At 39.4% G+C, this 19,116-nt stretch overlaps 1 protein-coding gene across 2 annotated transcripts in view; it reads right to left on the reverse strand.

The window, feature by feature from the left end:
- MORC1 (MORC family CW-type zinc finger 1) overlaps positions 1 to 7,496 on the reverse strand; it is a 180,141-nt gene extending 172,645 nt beyond the window's left edge. For both annotated transcript variants that reach the window (XM_055259777.2, XM_055259776.2), the window contains exons 1-3: positions 7,364 to 7,496; positions 3,809 to 3,862; positions 150 to 184 (exon numbers count right to left, since the gene is read on the reverse strand). In XM_055259777.2, coding sequence (XP_055115752.1) covers positions 150 to 184; positions 3,809 to 3,862; positions 7,364 to 7,428 — 154 coding nt within the window. In that variant the 5' untranslated portion in view covers positions 7,429 to 7,496. The remainder of the gene's footprint in view (positions 1 to 149; positions 185 to 3,808; positions 3,863 to 7,363) is intronic.
- Between the last annotated feature and the right edge of the window lie 11,620 nt (positions 7,497 to 19,116).

Here is a 19,116-nt window from a genome sequence, read left to right on the forward strand (position 1 = left end):
GCTCCCCACAGAGTCACTGTACCCACAAAGCACTTAGATTACATTAAAATTCTATAGAATGTGGTTTTATTTCATGAAATAAAATACAAGCAAAATAACTACAGGCTTTCCATTAGAAGAAAATAAAAGAAGAAAGCAAATCTGCTCACCTGAAAAGACATCAAGTCTTTCAGCCCCTGCATCTCTGGAAACAATATAAAAATATTATTGCTTCAATATGAAATGAATTGCTTACATAAGGTATAACTTATTGTCAGATATCAAACAATACAAAAATCCACTTAAATTGCTTCAAAATCAATTTCTAAAATGTTTCACTGTGCTATTATGTCATAAGACCTATGATTAGTCATAATTTGAGAATATGAAAAAGACTGCAACTCAGAAATGTGAAAGAAGAGATGGAATTTAGTGGGAATTACACAAAAAACTAATAAAATGGATATAATTTTTTAAAAAAAAACAACAAAAAAAGCTGGCTGGCAAATAATCCAGAAGTCATGGAATGTTTTTCATATTTTAGTTCAAAAAAAAAGAAAAATCAAATTACTAGGTAATAGTTTACTATAAGAAGACATTTTAAAGAACATACACGGAAGGAAAGAAATCAAAATGTTAATAGGAGTTTTCTCTATGTTAGAGGTTGGAAAACTGTAGCCACGGACCAAAATGGCCCATCAACTGTTTGTAAATAAAGTGTTACTGGAACACAATCATGCCCATTCATTACATAGTATCTAAGGTTGCCTCAGCACTACAGTGGCAGAGTTGAGTAGTTTCAAAGGAGACCCCATATCCCACAGAGGTGAAAATATTTACTATCTGGTCTTTTACAGAAAAGGATGATGACTCCTCTTCTAGGTGATAAGAGTACTGATGAACATTGTTTTTAAAAAAATTCTCTATTTTCTAAAACTCACAGATATTATTTTTGTATTTTTTACAATTTTTTTTTACAATTATTTTTAAAGTAAAATTTTTAATAGAAAAGGAGAAAGGGCCAGAAGATTCTGGCTTCAGTATCAAGGGTGTGAGAGAAAGGAGGAAGGCATAGGCAAGGAAGACTTAGCTGATGAGGAGGAAGGTAAGTTAAGGTGAGGAAGAAGGTAAGTTAAGGTGGGGAAGAGTCTAAAAGGAAGCTCAGTGCAACAACAGCAACTACGTAACTCTGGTGGGGAAACCTGAGCGTCTCCCAAAAGTTCCATCAGTTCTAAACCCAAAACTACCCCAAACAAATCTGAGTAGGTACACTGTACTTGCTCCACAGGCCTAGAAGTTAGTCCCATATAGCTCCTTCCTCTAGCCAATTGCTGCTTTTCAGCCCTCCCTATATAGACAATCTGGAGTTACCATTGCCATTTCTGGAGCACCTCTGATGTATCAAGCAAGCACTGAATGATGTATTTTTGAAAATTCTCTTCCAGTCCTTACTACAGTTCCGTAACACATAGGTATCAATATCTCCATTATACAATCATGCATTACACAATGTACCATGTATACAATAAATGCTTAAAAAATGCCACTGTACTGAAATGAAAGTCTTTAAAGAGACAGTTTTTTCCTGCAGTACTTCCATGGATTAAGGCATAAAATAATTCGCCTTTATCATATATTAAGACATTTTATAATAATCTTTGTTCTTTAGCCCAGGATACTTCCTCTCCGAAGAGCTACTGTATTAGGAAGAGGGCCCCAACAAATCCTTCCTATATCATCACATATTCTTCTCCTCTCTCTACAATATTTTTTTAATGTCTTTCAGTTCTAATTTTTAAAACTACAGGAAATCATTAAAATATTGAATACAATGATATAAAAGAATTTATTAGAATAACATGGGGACTTCATAAAGCTCTCCTTCATAAGACCAACTGAGTATCTTAAGTCTGTTAAATAGCTTCTTTTGATGTCAAATACTAGCATCTAAGCAGTGGTGGAAAACTCAAATGTCCATGAAGAAAGAGGGACTGAAGGGTTGAGGCTGTCCACGGGGGAAAACTGGAAATGAGGCAAAGCTGAAGGCACAGGCTGGTCCCAAGAGAGCACCTGCTACTCACCTCCAGCCCCTGATCCCGTGGAGGAATGTGGCCTTGAGGTGGCTACTTCTCCTAATCTTTCAAGGAAGGCAGAGGGGGCCCAAATTTTTTATTTGGTATCTCCAATATCTTAAACCTTATAAACAATTCCTTTTTTCTCCCTTCCTTTTCTTTATAAACACTGTGCAAACTTTCACTATGAGCCAAACACACATAAGACAGGCTGGACCTGGTCAAGGGGCTGCCAGCTTACAAATGCTGCTCTAAGAATTGGTTTATCGATCACATTTCTCTCAGTCCCCTGAGTCTGAAGTCAATCTTTCTTTCCCAATCAACCTCTACTACATAAACTGTTTCTATTGTTCTACTTCTTCTACATTCTGATTTTACTTGTCCTCTTTCGTTGAATGAATGAAAGAAACAACTTCAAAGGAGAAAAGACAGTTGGAAAAATAGACAAATGTGTTCTTTCAGACTTGCAGATGTCAAGTTGCTGAAAGTGGGCCCATTCAGTAGGAGGCAGGACCAATGACATAGGAGGAGCCTTGCTTCCAAGCTTTGAGCAGCAGCAACAGTAGCAACCCTAAGCTCCTTTAGGGAAACTAATCAGAAGTGTTTATCTGTCTTGGCTTCATCCTTATTAGCTCCTTCCAAGCTGAGTTCATGGCTCTGAACAACAGACTTTATTCTTTTTCTCTACTTCCCTCCCTTTTTATGATTCCATTAGCTCAACAGAGAGAGTTTCCTAAAAGGAGGAGATAACGACTTTCTACTTAGTGCCGGGCAGGAATTTCTGGATGGCTGGTTAATTGACTACACTTTGTGGTCACACTCTCAGAAGGGTTATCTCCCATCTAAGGCAAAAAATGGGGAACAAATGCAAAAAAAGCTAAAATACTGTTATCAACCAGTGGCAGGGAATTTAGGCTCCTACTGAGATCCTTGATCTAACAACTGCATATTACTTCCTGGATGGACTTTGCTTTCTGAGGAAAAGGTAGGAAAAATTCTTCTGTTATAGGTAATACCAATATAAAACACGTCAAATGCTTTATTCAATTTAACTAAAAAAAAAAAAAAAGAAGAAGGCCCTCACAAGCTCCCACAAATACACTACTGAGTAGAACTTAAATTGTCTAAGGGATTCCTTAATCATTAATACCTTTATTGGAGACAGTAAAATGTGGCAGTGAGATTCTGCAGCCAGACTGCTCTAATTTGAATGCCAGCTCTGCCAAATATGAATTATGTGACTCTGAATAAATCATCTAATCTCTCTATGCATCAATTTCCACATATGTAGAACTAGGATATTAATTCCCATCTCAGAGTGTAGATGTAAGGATGCATGACATAATGCTCATATATAAAGTGTTTATGTATGTCTGATACACATTAAGAGATCAACAAGTTAGCTATTTTCTTAACTATACAATTTGCTTCAACGCAGACTTCAATAAATGCCCAAATCCAAGACAAGTATACACTGACATATAATTCAAAAAATATCTAAACGAATATGTACTATTAAATGGTTATTAACATAAAAACAGACTTCAAGTTTGATCATAAATTAAAATTAAATAAAGGTGAATAATTATTTCTCTCAACTATACTTTTTCCTAGAATACCTTGATTTTATAGGAAATCAAGTCACAAAACATTCCAGATGGGAAAATATGACAAGATCTTTTTATCTTCCCAGGTAACTAGACCAGAGTTATGTCATGAAATTCCCTCAATAACTGTTGTTCACAGGTAAACCTTACCTTGCATTGTCCAGCAATTCAGCCAGTGCTCCAAAAAGGAAACTGTGAGTGGTGCTGATGAAGAAATAAAGAGAAAACAAAAAGTTAAACCAGGTGTGTAATCAATGTAAAAGCTTTAAGATTCTTGCAGACAAATGTTCTCCAGTTTCAGACATCTAGTGAATTAAGAAGTTACTCTAGAAACAACTCTCTCAGCACGGTCAAGATTCGGAACTAGATACCCTCCATTATGAAGCCAGGGTTAAAAACACTTTTGCCAAAATATCCTGTCCACTTCTAATAAAACAAAAACTTAAGGGCCTTTAGTATCTATCATTGAAATAAACTTTGACCTTTTAATATTACTTTATAAGCATGTTTTCTAGTGAGGTTTTTCCCAGAGGATTTTTCATTAAAATTGTATTATTTAAAGACAAAATATTTCTGAAGAATACTGATCAAAATCCTTGTCTACTAAAAGGCCATAAGGCTCCATCTGCAGGCAAAGGAACTGGCAGGAAGCCCCTGCGTGCCTCAACAATCTGTATTTTTCCGCAGAATCTTTCCACCGCTGAAAAGCCTGCTCCTTAAATAACCTTAAAAATGGCCTCAGGTCACTCTCTCCTGTACCGTTGAATGCCAGGTCCTTGGTAACAGAATGCTCCAGACTTCAGTATTTACAACATTTTGGAGGTTGCATAGTTATCTGAGGGTGGAATCACACTAGCTTAAGGCTCCCATGCTTGCTTCTCATTTCCTGATGCGGCATATTTCAATCAGCAACCTTATCACAGCATTAAGGGAATATTCAGTATGCAATTTTCTTTCTATATTTAGTAAACAGGTAACAGAAGCAAGAGAGCCTCACTTATCAAAAACACATCTGCTCTTCTATACACGAGAAAGCATCACCTGCAACCTCAGGCCACAGGACAACACTTTAGTTTAAAATGTATTTTTAAAACACACACACACACACACACACACACACACACACAATATATATCCCCGTATTTTGGAGTTTCAAACACAGAGGATGATTAAAAGTCTCTTGAGTCAAGTAAGCTTTAAATTTTGTAATTAAGAAAAAAAACTACTAAAATGTTATTGTTACAAAAAGATGTCCTTCACCCAAAAGAAAGCCATTATAAAAATGTAAAATAGTGTAAAAGAGAAATGTGATATGCTTTACAAAATCAGGACTTTAAATCACAAGCCCTTCTAGGAAATTTAAAGTACATGATTCAATATACAAAAATTCAATACATAAACAATCCTTTAGAAAAGCAACTGCAGTAATTCTAACCAAAAATGTCATATGAATTTCTGCACTAGCTCATTCAAGAGATTGTCACTGACTGCCTACCATGTGCCAATGTGTACAGGCAGGGTCTTGGATGTCCTGGAGCTCAAGATGGCGGGGTACATGGAAAACACACAAGTAAACAAACTTATGAAGATGATATTACAGATTTTGACTGGGTGCTACCTTCGTAGTAGTGATGGGAAAGAGTAACTGGTGAGGAGGGGCATGGTGGTAGGGAAAGCACCTCTTGGTAAAAGGTATTTAAACTGAGTCCTGAAGGATGAGAGAATTCACTCCCTTGCAGAGTACTGTAGAAACTTTTTACCAAGAGCAGGAGACGCAAAGACCCTCGAAGCAGAAAAAGAGCTAAGGAGACCAGTGAGCTCCGCTTACGGTAAAATGGGGAGAACAGGTTGAGATGAGGGCATGGCTGGGTCATGCAGGGCTTCCTAGCTCACAGAGAAGAGCTTGTACTTGGCTGACATACAACTGGAAACCACTGTAGTGTTTTAAGAAGAGGGTCATAAGTTGGTTTACATTTTAAAAAGCTCACTCTAGCAGCTTTCCAGGAAAATGGACCATTGAGCAGCCAGAATGGGAAGCAAAGAACCCAGTTAAGAGGCTGTCTGGAGTAGTCTGGACAAGGGACGGTGGTGGCTTGGACTAAAGTCAGTGGCAGTGGAGACAGAGATAAATGAATGATTTGAAACATATTTACAGAAAGCATGCACTCTGGATTGGACATAGAGGTAAAGGGAGAAATTTAAAAATCACTCCTTTTGCAGGAGGAAGTCTCAAACAAAAATCTACCTGGGCTGAGCTCAGTGGCTCATGACTGTAATCCCAGCACTCTGGGAGGCCGAAGTGGGAGGATCACTTGAGCTCCGGAGTTCAAGGCCAGCCTGGGCAACATAGCCAGACCCCATCTCTACTAAAAATTTAGAAAAAGAATTAGCCGGGCATAGGGGTGCATGCCTGCAGTCCCAGCTACTTGGAAGGCTGAGGCTGGAGGATCACTTGAGCCCTGGAGTTCAAGGCTGCAGAGAACTATGATCATATCACTGCATCCCAGCCTGGGCCACAGAGCAAGACCCTGTCTCCAAATCTAATCTACCTGGAGGAGCTGAGAAGTCTTCGATTTGTACCTAATTTTGTTGTTACTCCATGTCGCTGTCACTTGTTAAGTTACTACACCACTAGTTGAAAATGGGACTGGGGAAGTGGCTACCACAGGGTGGTTTGGGGGAATGGAGGTTGTGAAGCAGTAGCCACAAAATCCATATAAAACTGAGGCTGAGGAATTTTTCTGAGATAAAATTCACAGTCCTTCCAGCATTGCCCTGAGCATTTTTCTTAAACTCACTCGAAACTATTACTTCTTCGTCTTCCACCTCAGCTACCTTTTAACTTTTTGTTCCACCTTTTCCAGCTTGACATCATTCTCTATAGAGAGATAAAAACTGAGTATCTGCTGAATATTGCCTGTTTAACTCTGTTATGTTAAAATTATACAGTCTGTCCCACACAGCAAGGCTGGCCTTCCCTGGCTTTCTTTATACCTCCATTTCTGTGGTTTCAAATTTGGTACATCCCTGATATCAGTCCCTATATTTAGTAAATCCAAATTACCAAAAGATGCCAAAAAAAAAAAAATCAAGAAAAACCCGGATGTACCACTGTGAATTAAACAACACTAACTGCTATAATTTGCTGTATGGGAAATGGCAGATGAGAGAAAAAACCTCTGTCATTCCCCTCTGCAATCTGAGTATCTGAAATGACACCTGAGAAGCTCTAAAAGGCAGACAGGCATGGCAGAGAAGAAGAAATGGCCAAATAACTAAAAGGTGAGATTCCTATCCTTAGAGAGGTTACATTTTTGAAAAGACTCAGCCATAGAGTTTGAAACCAATATATGCAAATTACTCTGTTTGGAGGGCAACTTTAATGTTTAAATTGTCAGTGTGTTAGGCAGACTAAGGTTAGGCGGATTCACAGTTCTGCTGACCAACAATTAAACAGTTGTGTTAAATGATAAATGTAGGGCCTTCCAACCACTTGGTGTTCATTGAAGAGCACCAAAAGGGTTCAGCCTGGCCCAGAATATATCTTTATTATGCTTTCATCGTTTTAAAAAAGCCTATACAGCTCAAATAAATAAATAAATCCATAAATCAAGTTCACTTGCTGAGTATTCCTCAGGGGACGGGCAAAACCTTTCTTCATGGCGCAGAGACCCTCCCCGACCCCGACCCCACCTCGGCACTCACGAGTTGGCGTGGATGAAATCCAGATGCAGCTGGGCCCGCCGAAGCGCAGCGTACCTGTCGTCCATGCCCTCGAACACGACCCGCGCAACTCAAGGGGACAAGGACACCTGACCACCAACCGTTCGCCTGCGCCCGCGCCCACGCTCACGCTCACGCCCACGCTCACGCTCACGCCCACGCGCAGAGGGCGGGCTCAGCAAACACGTGCTCCCCCTTGCGGCGGGACCGCGAAGCTCCCCCTGAGCCGTCGACCCAGTTGTCTCGCGAGGTTGTTTGTTGCTTGGTCTTGGAGCCACAATTTGAGAATGACGCATCTGAGCTAGGTTCTCCTGGAATTGAGGTTTATGTAACCTTCTCAGACGGTTGTTCCCCACCCTGCTCCTCTCAGTCACTCCCCAGCTGGAAAATGGAGCCCAAAACTGGGATTAAAATTTGATTCGAAATGATTACACACACACAAGATGGTGGGGGAACGTGGGCGGCAAGCCAGGACAGTGCGGGGAAAGTAAGTGGGTAGTTCTCTTTGCTTGTCCACTGTGTTACATAGAACCAGAGGTAAGGGTGCTCTGTCCTGTAATCCTAGCACTTACCTTCCTGTGTCTCTTGAGTTGATCATGTTTTTTCTATTTGGAGGAAAAAATGAAAAACAAAAGTGACAAGCCGGAGAGAAAACAAAAGGAATAACTAAAGACAATCAGAACAGAATTTGGACTTTAATATAGAGGCTTGTCCCTAGGTGAGAATAGCTGCCCCCACCTGAATGGATTACTAACCTTTTTTACCTGTCAGCTGACATGCAACTATTGAACTTGCTGGCCTGGCTCAATGCCTAGATATTCGGTATTGCTCCAAAAGATAGAACTAGGCAGGTAGAAGGTAGGGGTTGGGGCGGATAGATAAATATGAGGAAGGACTGTGCAGATGTGTAGAACACCTGTGTAAATAAATGGTGTTTCTCTACTCACAAAGCCCTGAGTTCTTAAGTCACCAAAACCCAAGCTGATTCGATGTCTTTTGACTTAGAAACCAAGGTAGTTCAATAATACTCAGCAAAAATTTTACATGATAGTCATAAAGTCAGAAACAAACATTATTAAATAAAGAACTTGAACTAGATGTGTTTGTAATTTCCAGGCATCATACAGGCAGTGAAGCTCTCAGAAAAGAAAAAAAAATTAGTTTTGGAGTAGTCATTCTACTTCCAAAGAGAGGAGTTTATCAACTACTACATTTATGGGAATCAGGAGGGGAAGAGAGAATTTGAATGGCAACCCGAAGGAACATGATGTTCTAATTTCAAAACTGGAAGCTGGAAGTAAACATAAACATTTCAAGTAATTTTCCTGATTGCATTTTTGTTTTAACAGTGGCTGATGTGGTGATGTTTTGACAGCAAAATTCTCTTTACTAAGCAACTTGAGCTATCTTTCCAAATTTTCCTTCTATAGAACTTCACAAATAACGATATTTTATTTTCATTTTATGAGCAAGAAAAGCTTGACAAGTCTCTTCTGGATTTATTTTACTACCCAATTTCCAGCTGCTGTCTCAAAGCAATTTACTATCGGAAGGGCACCAGAGCCACCAGCCTATAATTAGTAAAGGCTGTAATATCTAATTTTTATCAGAGGGAAGGGTGTGATTATTGCAGAAGTACTCCTTCTAATAATCTGAGCAGAGACTTCCTACAGTAAGTGGCCAGCCCCAAAGCACCAGACAGTACTGGTTAGCCTGGATGACAGGGACAGAAAGAATACATTAGATTGTGCTTAAAAAGAGACCTGAAAGTCACTGCACAGAATCCACCAAAAGCCTTTCCCAGCCTCCCCATTTCAACACTGTTTAGCCACTCTGCCATCATAAAGGCAAACCTTGTTTCTCCACAAGGAGTACTTTTGTGATTGCTTATTTCAGCCATATCCCTCAACCCTGCCTCAAGATTCATTTTAACATTATTTCATGGTTAAAAAAAATACTGGGGGAGTGGCAGGGAGGGGAAATTTAAAATGAGAATGCCATTTGATCATCTAATGGTTGGTACTGATTTTAAGGAAAGCCTGTTTGGGATAAAAGACTCTTCAGCTCTTCCTAACTTAACATTTCAGGTTTGTAAAATTCATATTGTAGTCACAAATAATGGCTCAAATCTTTCAAACTGCACTTTCCCTCTCATTTAAACAGCTATTATGTGAACCAGCATTTCATCGCTCTTCACAAACATATTGAACTCAAGACAAATTTCATAAGCATAAAAAACTGATGTTTTGAACCTACCAACCATCCACGATGGTTTGCCATTTCTTAAGAACTAGAATTTAGAAGTGACATTGGCATACTATAATAAGCAAATGCTATTAAATTGATGATATTAAAAGAGGCCAAGGACCCTCAATTGGCAATAGGAAAATGCATCTGAAAACAACTCACACTCTTTGCTTTGGCTTCAATATTTGTCTCCTCCAAAACTCATGTCAAAATTTAATCCCCAATATGGTAGTTTTGAGAGGTGGGACCTTTAAGAGGTGATTGGGTCATGAGAGCTCTGCCTTCATGAATGGATTAATTCATTCATAGATTAATGAGTTATCATGTGAGTGGAACTGGTGGCTTTATGAGAAGAGGAAGAGGGACCTGAACTAGCACATTCAGCCCCCTCTCATTATGTGATGTCCTGGGCCACCTGGGGACTCTGCAGAGAGTTTCCACCAGTAAGAAGGCCCCTACAAGATATGCCCCCTTGACTTTGAACTTGTGAGCCTCTATAACTATAAGAAATAAATTGCTATTCTTTATAAATTACTCAGTTTTAGGTATTCTGTTATTAGCAACATAAAGTGAACTAAGACACTCTTCTTATTTTATTGCATTCATGTGAGACAATCTGATTAGTGTGTTTTTATCTCTCTCAATCTACTCCATGTTATACAATGGTAGAGTTTTCATTGCATTAATCTAAATTATTTATATTACTGGAAATCTTTATGCCCAGGTATGCAGCACAGTGGGAAGCACGTCTGAAAATTGTAGAAAAATACGAGGTCTTGAATTTGCCCAAATAGTAGTGACGGTATTCGAAGATTTAGAAAATAGGGTAGTCACTTTGGTTTGGGTAACCCAATAACCATTTCTGACTGTCTTATTTCCATCTCACAGCTGAAAGCTTGCTTTCCTGTACTCTTCTGTAGTGAGGGATGACCATTTGACCCAGTCTTCAGAAATAAGATAGATGTAAAAGTATGCTAAGTGGTTTCTAGAAAGGCTTTTGCTTTCCTATCAAAAGGCACAGGCAGGCCTGGCTCTATCTCCCTCCTTCTGTGTGTCTGCCTTGAATACACGCATGATACCTGGATCTTTGGGTGTCATTTGCATCCTTGAGGAAAAAGTCAAGAAAATCACTTGAAGCTGCTACAAACATTCTCGAATTACTAAACCGAAACCAGCGATCTCTCACCTCCAGATTTTTTGTTACAAAACAAAACTGAAGTTTAATCCTTATTTGTTTAATTAGAGTTAGCTTTTCTTTTACTTGGAGCCAAAGCTATTTTAACTGGCATAGAGTAGCAAAGCATAATGCCAGAAAGCACCAGAAGTTAAACATTCTTTTCATGGTTGGGCATCAGCAAAAGAATATTTATTATAAAGAGTGATATTTATGTTTTTTCTTGACAGAAGTGGTAAATGTGAATTGGCAGAAAGGAAGGAAGACACTGCAGACGGGAGCAGCCATTGGAACAAAAAGATAGAGGAAGGGGCAGGACATACATGTATGGAATATAATAACTAGAATCACTAGACTGAAGCACAGGAAGGGACAAGGTTGGCCAGGTAAAGAAGGAGAGCCTTGAAAGAGGGGTTGGCGTGTCTGGGGTTTGTGTGTCAGTAAACAGGTTTATGTTTGCTGTGATACATCATTTGGAGTCATTATTGGCTCATCTAGTGAATCAGCCATCTATTTGGTGAAAGCCAGCTCTGTGGTCATCCCAAGAGAGCAGAAAGAAAAACACCTGTTCTTGCATTCAAAAAAGTTATAGTTTAATACAGGCAAACGTATGAGGTTTCAATCTAGGAAGCAGAAACCATTCCAGGTACTTCAAGCACAATGAAATAGGGAAATGGATATTTATAAAACTTCTAGGAGAAATAGAAGGGCCAAAATCAGGGGCTCACCACTGGACAATTGAATTCAGGCAAACTTCATAAAGCTGCAGAGCACAGGGCAGCATCTGCTGATGCCACGGCTTTGTTGTCTCCAGTTACCTATGGGGATGGCTTCCAGATGGTAGAATGCTGAGCCTGGCCATTGCCTCTAAACCCTCACATCCCATGTTCTGCATGCTAGCAGCAAAGTATTGAAAAAGAGAGAGAGACAGAGACAGAGACAGGGAGACAGAGAGACAGAGAGAGAGAAAGAGAGTAAGAAAAGCATCTGACTTCTGATTTGTAGAACATAGTCTAGTTGGTAGAACACTTTTTCACAACCAGAGCCTTGGTTGCTAAAACATCTAAATGTAGTTTCTAGTTTTTCATCCTCTCTTACAAGACAGACTGAAGAGAAAGTACACAGAGACGGAGGGAATTTCTACTGCATTAATAGGCTTTTAAGGCATCAATTAGAGCAGGAAGGTCTTAGAGGTTCTCTGAGAGAAGGCTGGGCTCCAAGGAGGGAGGCAGGTTAGGAAAGATCTCAAAGAAGCAGTGAAATTTGAACAATGCCTTGAAAGATGAACTTACATTTGCCAGGAAAAAGAATCAAGATTGGCATTCTAGGTAGACTACCCAGTTTAAAAAAGAAAAAGTATGAAGCTGCCTGGGCATTCAGTAAGTAGCTCATTATGTCTGGAGTGTTTTATGCAAAGTGGGGCAGGAGAAGAGGAAATGGAAGTTTAGATGGAACTTGAAAGGGAGCGGAACTCAGATCATGGTGAGCCCTGAATGCCATGCAGAAAAATTTGAAATGTATCTTGAAATGAGTGGGAAACCAGACCGAAGCCTCCAGCAGTGGAGTACCGTGAATGAATTTAGGCCTCATAAGGATCATTCTGGATGCATTCTAGACTGGAGGAGTTCAAGACTAGAAGCAGAAAAGCCAGTTAGAAGAGTGTTGCAATAGAAAGTATGAAACAGAAGTCTTGAGCTGGGGAGAATCTTGATACTAAACAAAGAAAAAGTGAATCGGATGCCCTGATAACTTATTTAGCTGGAAAGGTCATCCCTAAAAGACTTGAAGTAAAGTGAAGAAGAGATAATGGAGATAAGAACTAGAGTGGTGTGAATGTAAGGTCTTGATTAGGAAAACAGGAGCAGGCATTTCTAAATGGGATCAACAGATAGGAAATGCATGGAGAAAATATGTTTTGGTGGCTTAATTTAATTCTTCTGGTATCCGAGAAAAGCAGAAAAGAAATAGGGGCCAAAAGTCAGTACATGCTTTTAAGTCTTAAATCCTGGGCAGATGGCATTGTTGTTGATAGCACTCGGCAAGTCACAAAAAATTACCAGGTTGAGAGGTAGAAGAAAATGAGTTCATTTTTGTCAAAGTAGGATTTAGCACTAAATAGCACATCAAAGAAGAGAAAAATTGTCAATGAAGTTTAAATAAATATATGATTTTCCTATCTTCAGTGGAATTAGCTAACAATGGGTTGTCATTTTTTCAATAAAATACACTTTTTGTTACGGAAAATAACTGGTGAAGTTAGTGAAACTTGTGTGCCTCTAAAATCAGAGGCTGAGGAGCTAGCTCACGGGGATAAAAGGAGCCAGTTAAAAGCACCAGGAAGGAGAGAAACACACGTAGGTAAACAGAAGGGGACGTGCAAAGTCTATAGATATTACTTAACACCTTTTAAGACTGACCAAAAAAATGTATAAAGAAAATTTTCTGCACAGAACCCCCATTTAGATGCTATTGTCCAATTTCTGAATTGAAGCTGTCAACTCAATTGGCTTCCAAGAATTATGCACCAGTCTCAACCTGAAAAGACAAGATAGGGTTTTCTATAATTGTATTTGCTGGGATTTGTCCATGGAAAATGAAGAGAAAATAGCACATACAAATTCCTCTCAAACTTGTTTTATCTTCTTTCAGCAAAACCTTTTAAAAAAAACCCTGGCAAATAGCCAACTTTGGTGCATTATTAGAATGCAAAGTGATAAAACAAGATACATTGATCTTTGGGGCACTCTGTAATAAAAGCCTTTTAAGAAGTTCAAAGGTGGAAAAAACCTCACACATGTAAGGAAGACTTGCACCTTGACCTTTGAGCACAGCACTTACAGACATGCAGTGAATCACTGGTAATTCCAAGGAAGAGGTAAGCACACTTTTCCTGCTGTCGCTAAAAGAACTGCCTCTTAAAATTTCTTATCTAACTCAAATTGCAGACCTTTGAAGTGAATCAAATTGTCTTGTATTTTCTCCAACAGACAAATGTCAGTCTGAGGAACTTACTTATCCATCATTATATTATCTTCATTTCATATCATCCTACAACAACATGCAGAAAATGCCTGGTATATTTTAGACACTCAAAACTTTTTGTTTCTAATTGACAATTTGTTGACTATCTGATTTTCCTTTTACTAGTGTCATGTCCCTCCCACATCAAATTGCCAGACTTCTGTCATTTGAAGTAAGCTTTAAAATGTCGTGTCGGCTGGGCGTGGTGGCTCATGCCTGTAATCCCAGCACTTTGGGAGGTTGATGCGGGTGGATCATGAGGTCAGGAGTTCGAGACCAGCCTGGCCAATATGGTGAAACCCCGTCTCTACTAAAAATACAAAAATTAGCCAGGCATGGTGGGACGTGCCTGTAGTCCCAGCTACTTGGGAGGCTGAGGCAGGAGAATCGCTTGAACCCAGGAGGCGGAGGTTGCAGTGAGCTGAGGTCGCACCACTGCACTCTACCTTGGGTACAGAGCTAGACTTCATCTCAAAAAAAAAAAAAAAAAAAAAAAAAATGTCGTGTCAACCTAAATAACAGAGAGAGGCTCTCTAAAAGAAAAAGATATCTATTAGGGAATAGAGCATTGCAATAGGAATATGCATGCCATAGTAAACTATGTGCGTATTCAGGGAGGTAAAGGAAGTCAAAGATTTTTTAAAGAAAAAGTGAAAAGGATAACATAATTGTTTTGAAATAATTATCCTTGGCTACAAAGATCAACAAACGCAAAAGCGATTCCCGTCCAAGGTTAGACGAGCAGTTGCTGGGCAGATGTTCTTGCAAAAGTATTTTTTGTGTGAGGTCACGATGGCCTTTGTGCAAGGTTATGATTTTTGTGAAGTCTTCTATGATAGTTTTGTTATCAGACATACAAGCATGAGAACCCTCTCTGCCTGGCCTTCCCCGGCAATTTTGTCAGGGTTTTTTGTTTTTGTTTTTGTTTTAACACTAGTGACTATTTTAATTCTGACAACTTTCACAGTTGTAATAAAAGCATTTTAGAATAGGCACAGCATTTGTGTAAAACCAAAACTGCACACTTTTAGAATCATTTTTTGTTTTATTTATTTATTTTATTGTTGGATGTTCATTATTTTTGTTTCACCATAATAATTATATGACCATAAAGTAATAATAAAAAAAAGCCCAACCTGTTAAAAGAAATAAGCCTATAATGTGATGTCAGGGACCCTCTACCATCAGGCCAGTACTCCATCATCTCTTTATTTGTAGCCTGAAATTTCTTCAACAAGGCATAATACCTTTCATTGTACAGATACCCCTGGGAAAAAATAATAGGGCGTGGTGGAGGAGAATTGCTGAATGCTGACTGATTGTAAAAGCACTAGTTTCAAGGTTCCAAATTGTGAAACACTGATATTATCCTGCTCTTCTGGCTGAGAGGCATTTGCTGGATATTCCTAGCTTGAATGGGGACCGAATTCTTGTCCACATAAGGGGACTGATTCTTAGACTTTATCCTGGTATGAAGGTTAATGATGGAGCATCTTCCTGGGTCTTCTGACTGATAATGTGAAATGCCATTGGAAAACATTGAATCAATAAAAAATGCCAACCGGCTTTAATATGCCATGTGTATATGGAGATTGAAACTCCATGACATCTCTCAGGTTTCCAAATTCCACACCTTTTTGTGTGGAGAGGTTGGGAGGGAGAGTGAGTTGTTCGCTCTGAGTCTGAATCCCTTCCACAGTGGTTTCCTGCCTTTGCATCATTTTCTGTAACAAGCATCTTTCAGTCTCTCTTTTTTTTTGGTGGGGGGAGTGTGGGAGTATCTATTTCTCTTGAAATCACTCACTTGTCCTTCCCCTACTCCTGTAAGAAGCACTCTCTACCCTCTAATCAGTTACCATCAAACTAGTAGATTGGGTTTTCTCTATTCAGAATGTCACTCCCTGCCAAAGCGAATCACCTCATCTTCTAAGGGGGACCCCATCTCTAGGTAGCCTCTCACTAATGAAAGTGATAGCTGGAGTGGATATCATCACTCCAAAAGCAACCACTCCAAAAGTGATATTTTCTTTTTTCATATATCCAAACCTTACAGATAAAAGTCTTCATAAATACCAGAGATAATGAATATTTATTATAATTAATTTCCCACTGGCAAGATTTTCTCCCAGAAAGATGCATGCCATATGCCAAGGAGTTCATGGGACTGGGCTCATGAGATTTGGATGTATTTTTTATTTTATATTTATTTTATTTTATATTATTATTTACTTTATCAACTTAAACATTTGAAACCTTATTCAAGACAGCTAGGTATCAAAATTGTATATAGTTGATCATATACCTACCCCCTCTTGTGTCTTTCACCTGCCTCTGGTGCACAGACATACGCCAACCTCTGCCATAGTCTCATCTTTATAACTGTATCTCAATCAGATCATGAAATATTTTTGTTTAATTATCTTATATTGGGTGCTAATGCTGTTTATTCTTTCTAGGTTTGTAGTTTCTTTTCCTTTTTCTCATTTTCCTTTTCAGGACTACATGTCTATACTCTTCACCCAAAGCTCTTGTCTTTATAGCATCACAGTTCTCATCTAGAGTAACCAAAGGCTTAGGTATTAGTCCGTTCTCATACTGCTATGAAGAAATACCCAAGATTGGGCAATTTATAAAGGAAGAGGGCTTAATGGACTCACAGTTCCACATGGCTGGGGAGACCTCACAATCATGGGAGGAGGCCAAGGAGGAGCAAAGGCACATCTTATATGGCAGCAGGGAAGAGAAAGCATGTTCAGGGGAGCTGCCTTTTATAAAACCATCAGATTTCATGAAACTTATTCCCTATCATGAGAGCAACCTGAGAAAAACCCACCCCCATGATGCAATTACCTCTCACCAAGCCCCTCCCATGACAGGTGGGGATTATGGGAGCTACAATTCAAGATGAGATTTGGGTGAGAACACAGCCAAACTATAAACTATATGGGCTTACTACTCTTGAGAAGAAAATCTGACAGTAACAGTGGAGCATACAGCATCCTACCAACACTGGAACATCAAAAAGGCCAGACTCTGTAACCATTATACCTCTATTAAAAGTGGAATTTCTATAAAATTCCTCCTAGGAACCCTTGGTATGGGGATAATAATAGTTTTGAGATCCTTGGAACATGCACTAAATTTGATTTTCTAGTTCTAAAGGATAATATTCTCAGGCTTGCTTGAGAAACATATATTACAATTGATAACAAAGGAAAATGATTATGATAATTCATTTAATTCCTATTACATGACCAGGATAAATTAAATAATCTGGATTTAAGACTCATGAGAAAGTAATTAATTCTACCTGAGGAACCTCCAAGAAATGGAACCAAGGCCTGCCATAGATATAGGAAGCCCCTGGCAAACTCCCCAACTCACTCTTGCCCATTTCCATCTGCTCTGGTACATCTTCTTTCCATGAAAAAGAAATTAACCCATCAACCTGTTGGGTGACCTCAGTGGGAGTGAGAACTAAAATTTCACATTAGCTTTAACATGTTGGCCCAGAGATACAAATAATTTAACAATTTTGAATTACTAGGAAGGAAATGGAATCAGGAGATGGAGAGGGAAGATTGTAGAATAGCATTTCTTGTCTTTCTCAAACCTCTCTTCTATTCAAGAAGGAAAGGAAAGAAAAAACAATTCATCAGTGGACCCGTTCTACTGGGGCTGTTTCTTCTGATATTCTCTATCAGCTTTCCAAAAACTTCTTTTTTGTCTGGGCACAGTGGCTCACATTTGTAATCTCAGCACTTTGGGAGGCCAAAGCGGGTGGATCACATGAGGTCAGGGGTTCAAGACCAGCAAGGCCAACATGGTGAAACCCCATCTCTACAAAAATTAGCCGGGCACGATGGTGTATGCCTGTAATGCCAGCTACTCGGGAGGCTGAGGCGGGAGAATCGTTTGAACCCAGGTGAGCTGAGATTGCTCCACTGCATTCCAGCCTGGAGACAGAGCTGAGATTCCATTTTAGGAAAAAAAAAAAAAAAAAAAAAGTCCTTTCCTTTATGGAAAATCAGAAGTTGGTAGCAACAAAACTGCCCACATTTGAAGGGTTTTGTCTTCGCTACTGTCATGGACTGAATTGTGTTGCCTCCCCCCAAATTCGTATGTTAAAGCCCTAACCCTCAGTACCTCAGATTGTGACCATAGTTGGCGATAAGGCTTTTACTGAGGTAATTAATTAAAAATAAGGTTGTTGGGATGGGCGCTAATCCAGTCTGGACTTGTGTCTTTCTAAGAAAAGGAGATCAGGACACAGACACCAGAGATACGTATGTGCACAGAAGGATGACCATGTGAGGAGGCAGCAAGAGAGTGGCCCGAAAAGAGCCAAAAAGGAGACTTTAGAGGAATTCAAACTGCCAACACCTTCTTGGACTTCCAATCTCTAGAACTGTAAGAAATAAATTTCCATTACTTAAGCCACCCAGGCAGTAGCATTTTGTTACGGCAGCCCTAGAAAACTAACATAGCTACCCAACAATCATGCATGAGAAGTAATTTCTACTATTCTTATGCATCCACTGTGGCAGCCCTCATATTCTCCTTTTAACCTCTTACACCTTCCAAGCCAGGACTCAGAATTCTCTTTACTCTCTCCTATTCCCCTACCCACTCAGGGCATTTAATTCCCATACACCTTCCTCCATATCCCTTTGCTGTATCAAGTCTCCGATTTTTTCCTCAAGGACCCAGGAATTTCCAGGAATACTTTAAATCCTTCAAAGCTAAGCCTTTCCCTGGTGAATCCAACTGTTGGTTTTACATGCACTGGACTGAAACACATGTACTTAGTTTTGATCCTGAGGAAGTCACACTGCTGAGGGCTCAATTACAGGTTGCAGCAGAAAAAGCATCATAAATCCTAGAATAGCCTTTACCTCAAATCTACACTAGATTATCAAGTTTATCTTCTGTGATTACCAGAACCATGGGAACAGATTGAATCCCTATAGAACTAATACTAATGTCCACAGAGCTACCTGCAGAGAAAATCTGGCCTTGTTCAATTCTACAGTGAATCTCCAGAAATGCTTTTATTTTTTCTTTTAGTTTAGTGAAGCATGGAAGACTTAGGAAATGACAGACTGTGTTTTGATAGTGAGCCAATTGGGCAAGGTCCCTTGAGAGTTCTGTGCTCTGTAAGCGAGCTAGCACATTGCTGATGCTCAATAAATGTCACATATTGTCAACTATCAATTATTCAGAGTATAATGAGAAAAATGCCTTGGCATGCATTACTGCAAAGCTTAATCACGAAGCTGTGTGACTCTAATAC

Source organism: Symphalangus syndactylus, chromosome 21, assembly GCF_028878055.3.
Source record: "Symphalangus syndactylus isolate Jambi chromosome 21, NHGRI_mSymSyn1-v2.1_pri, whole genome shotgun sequence".
Classification (NCBI taxonomy): Eukaryota; Metazoa; Chordata; class Mammalia; order Primates; family Hylobatidae; genus Symphalangus; species Symphalangus syndactylus.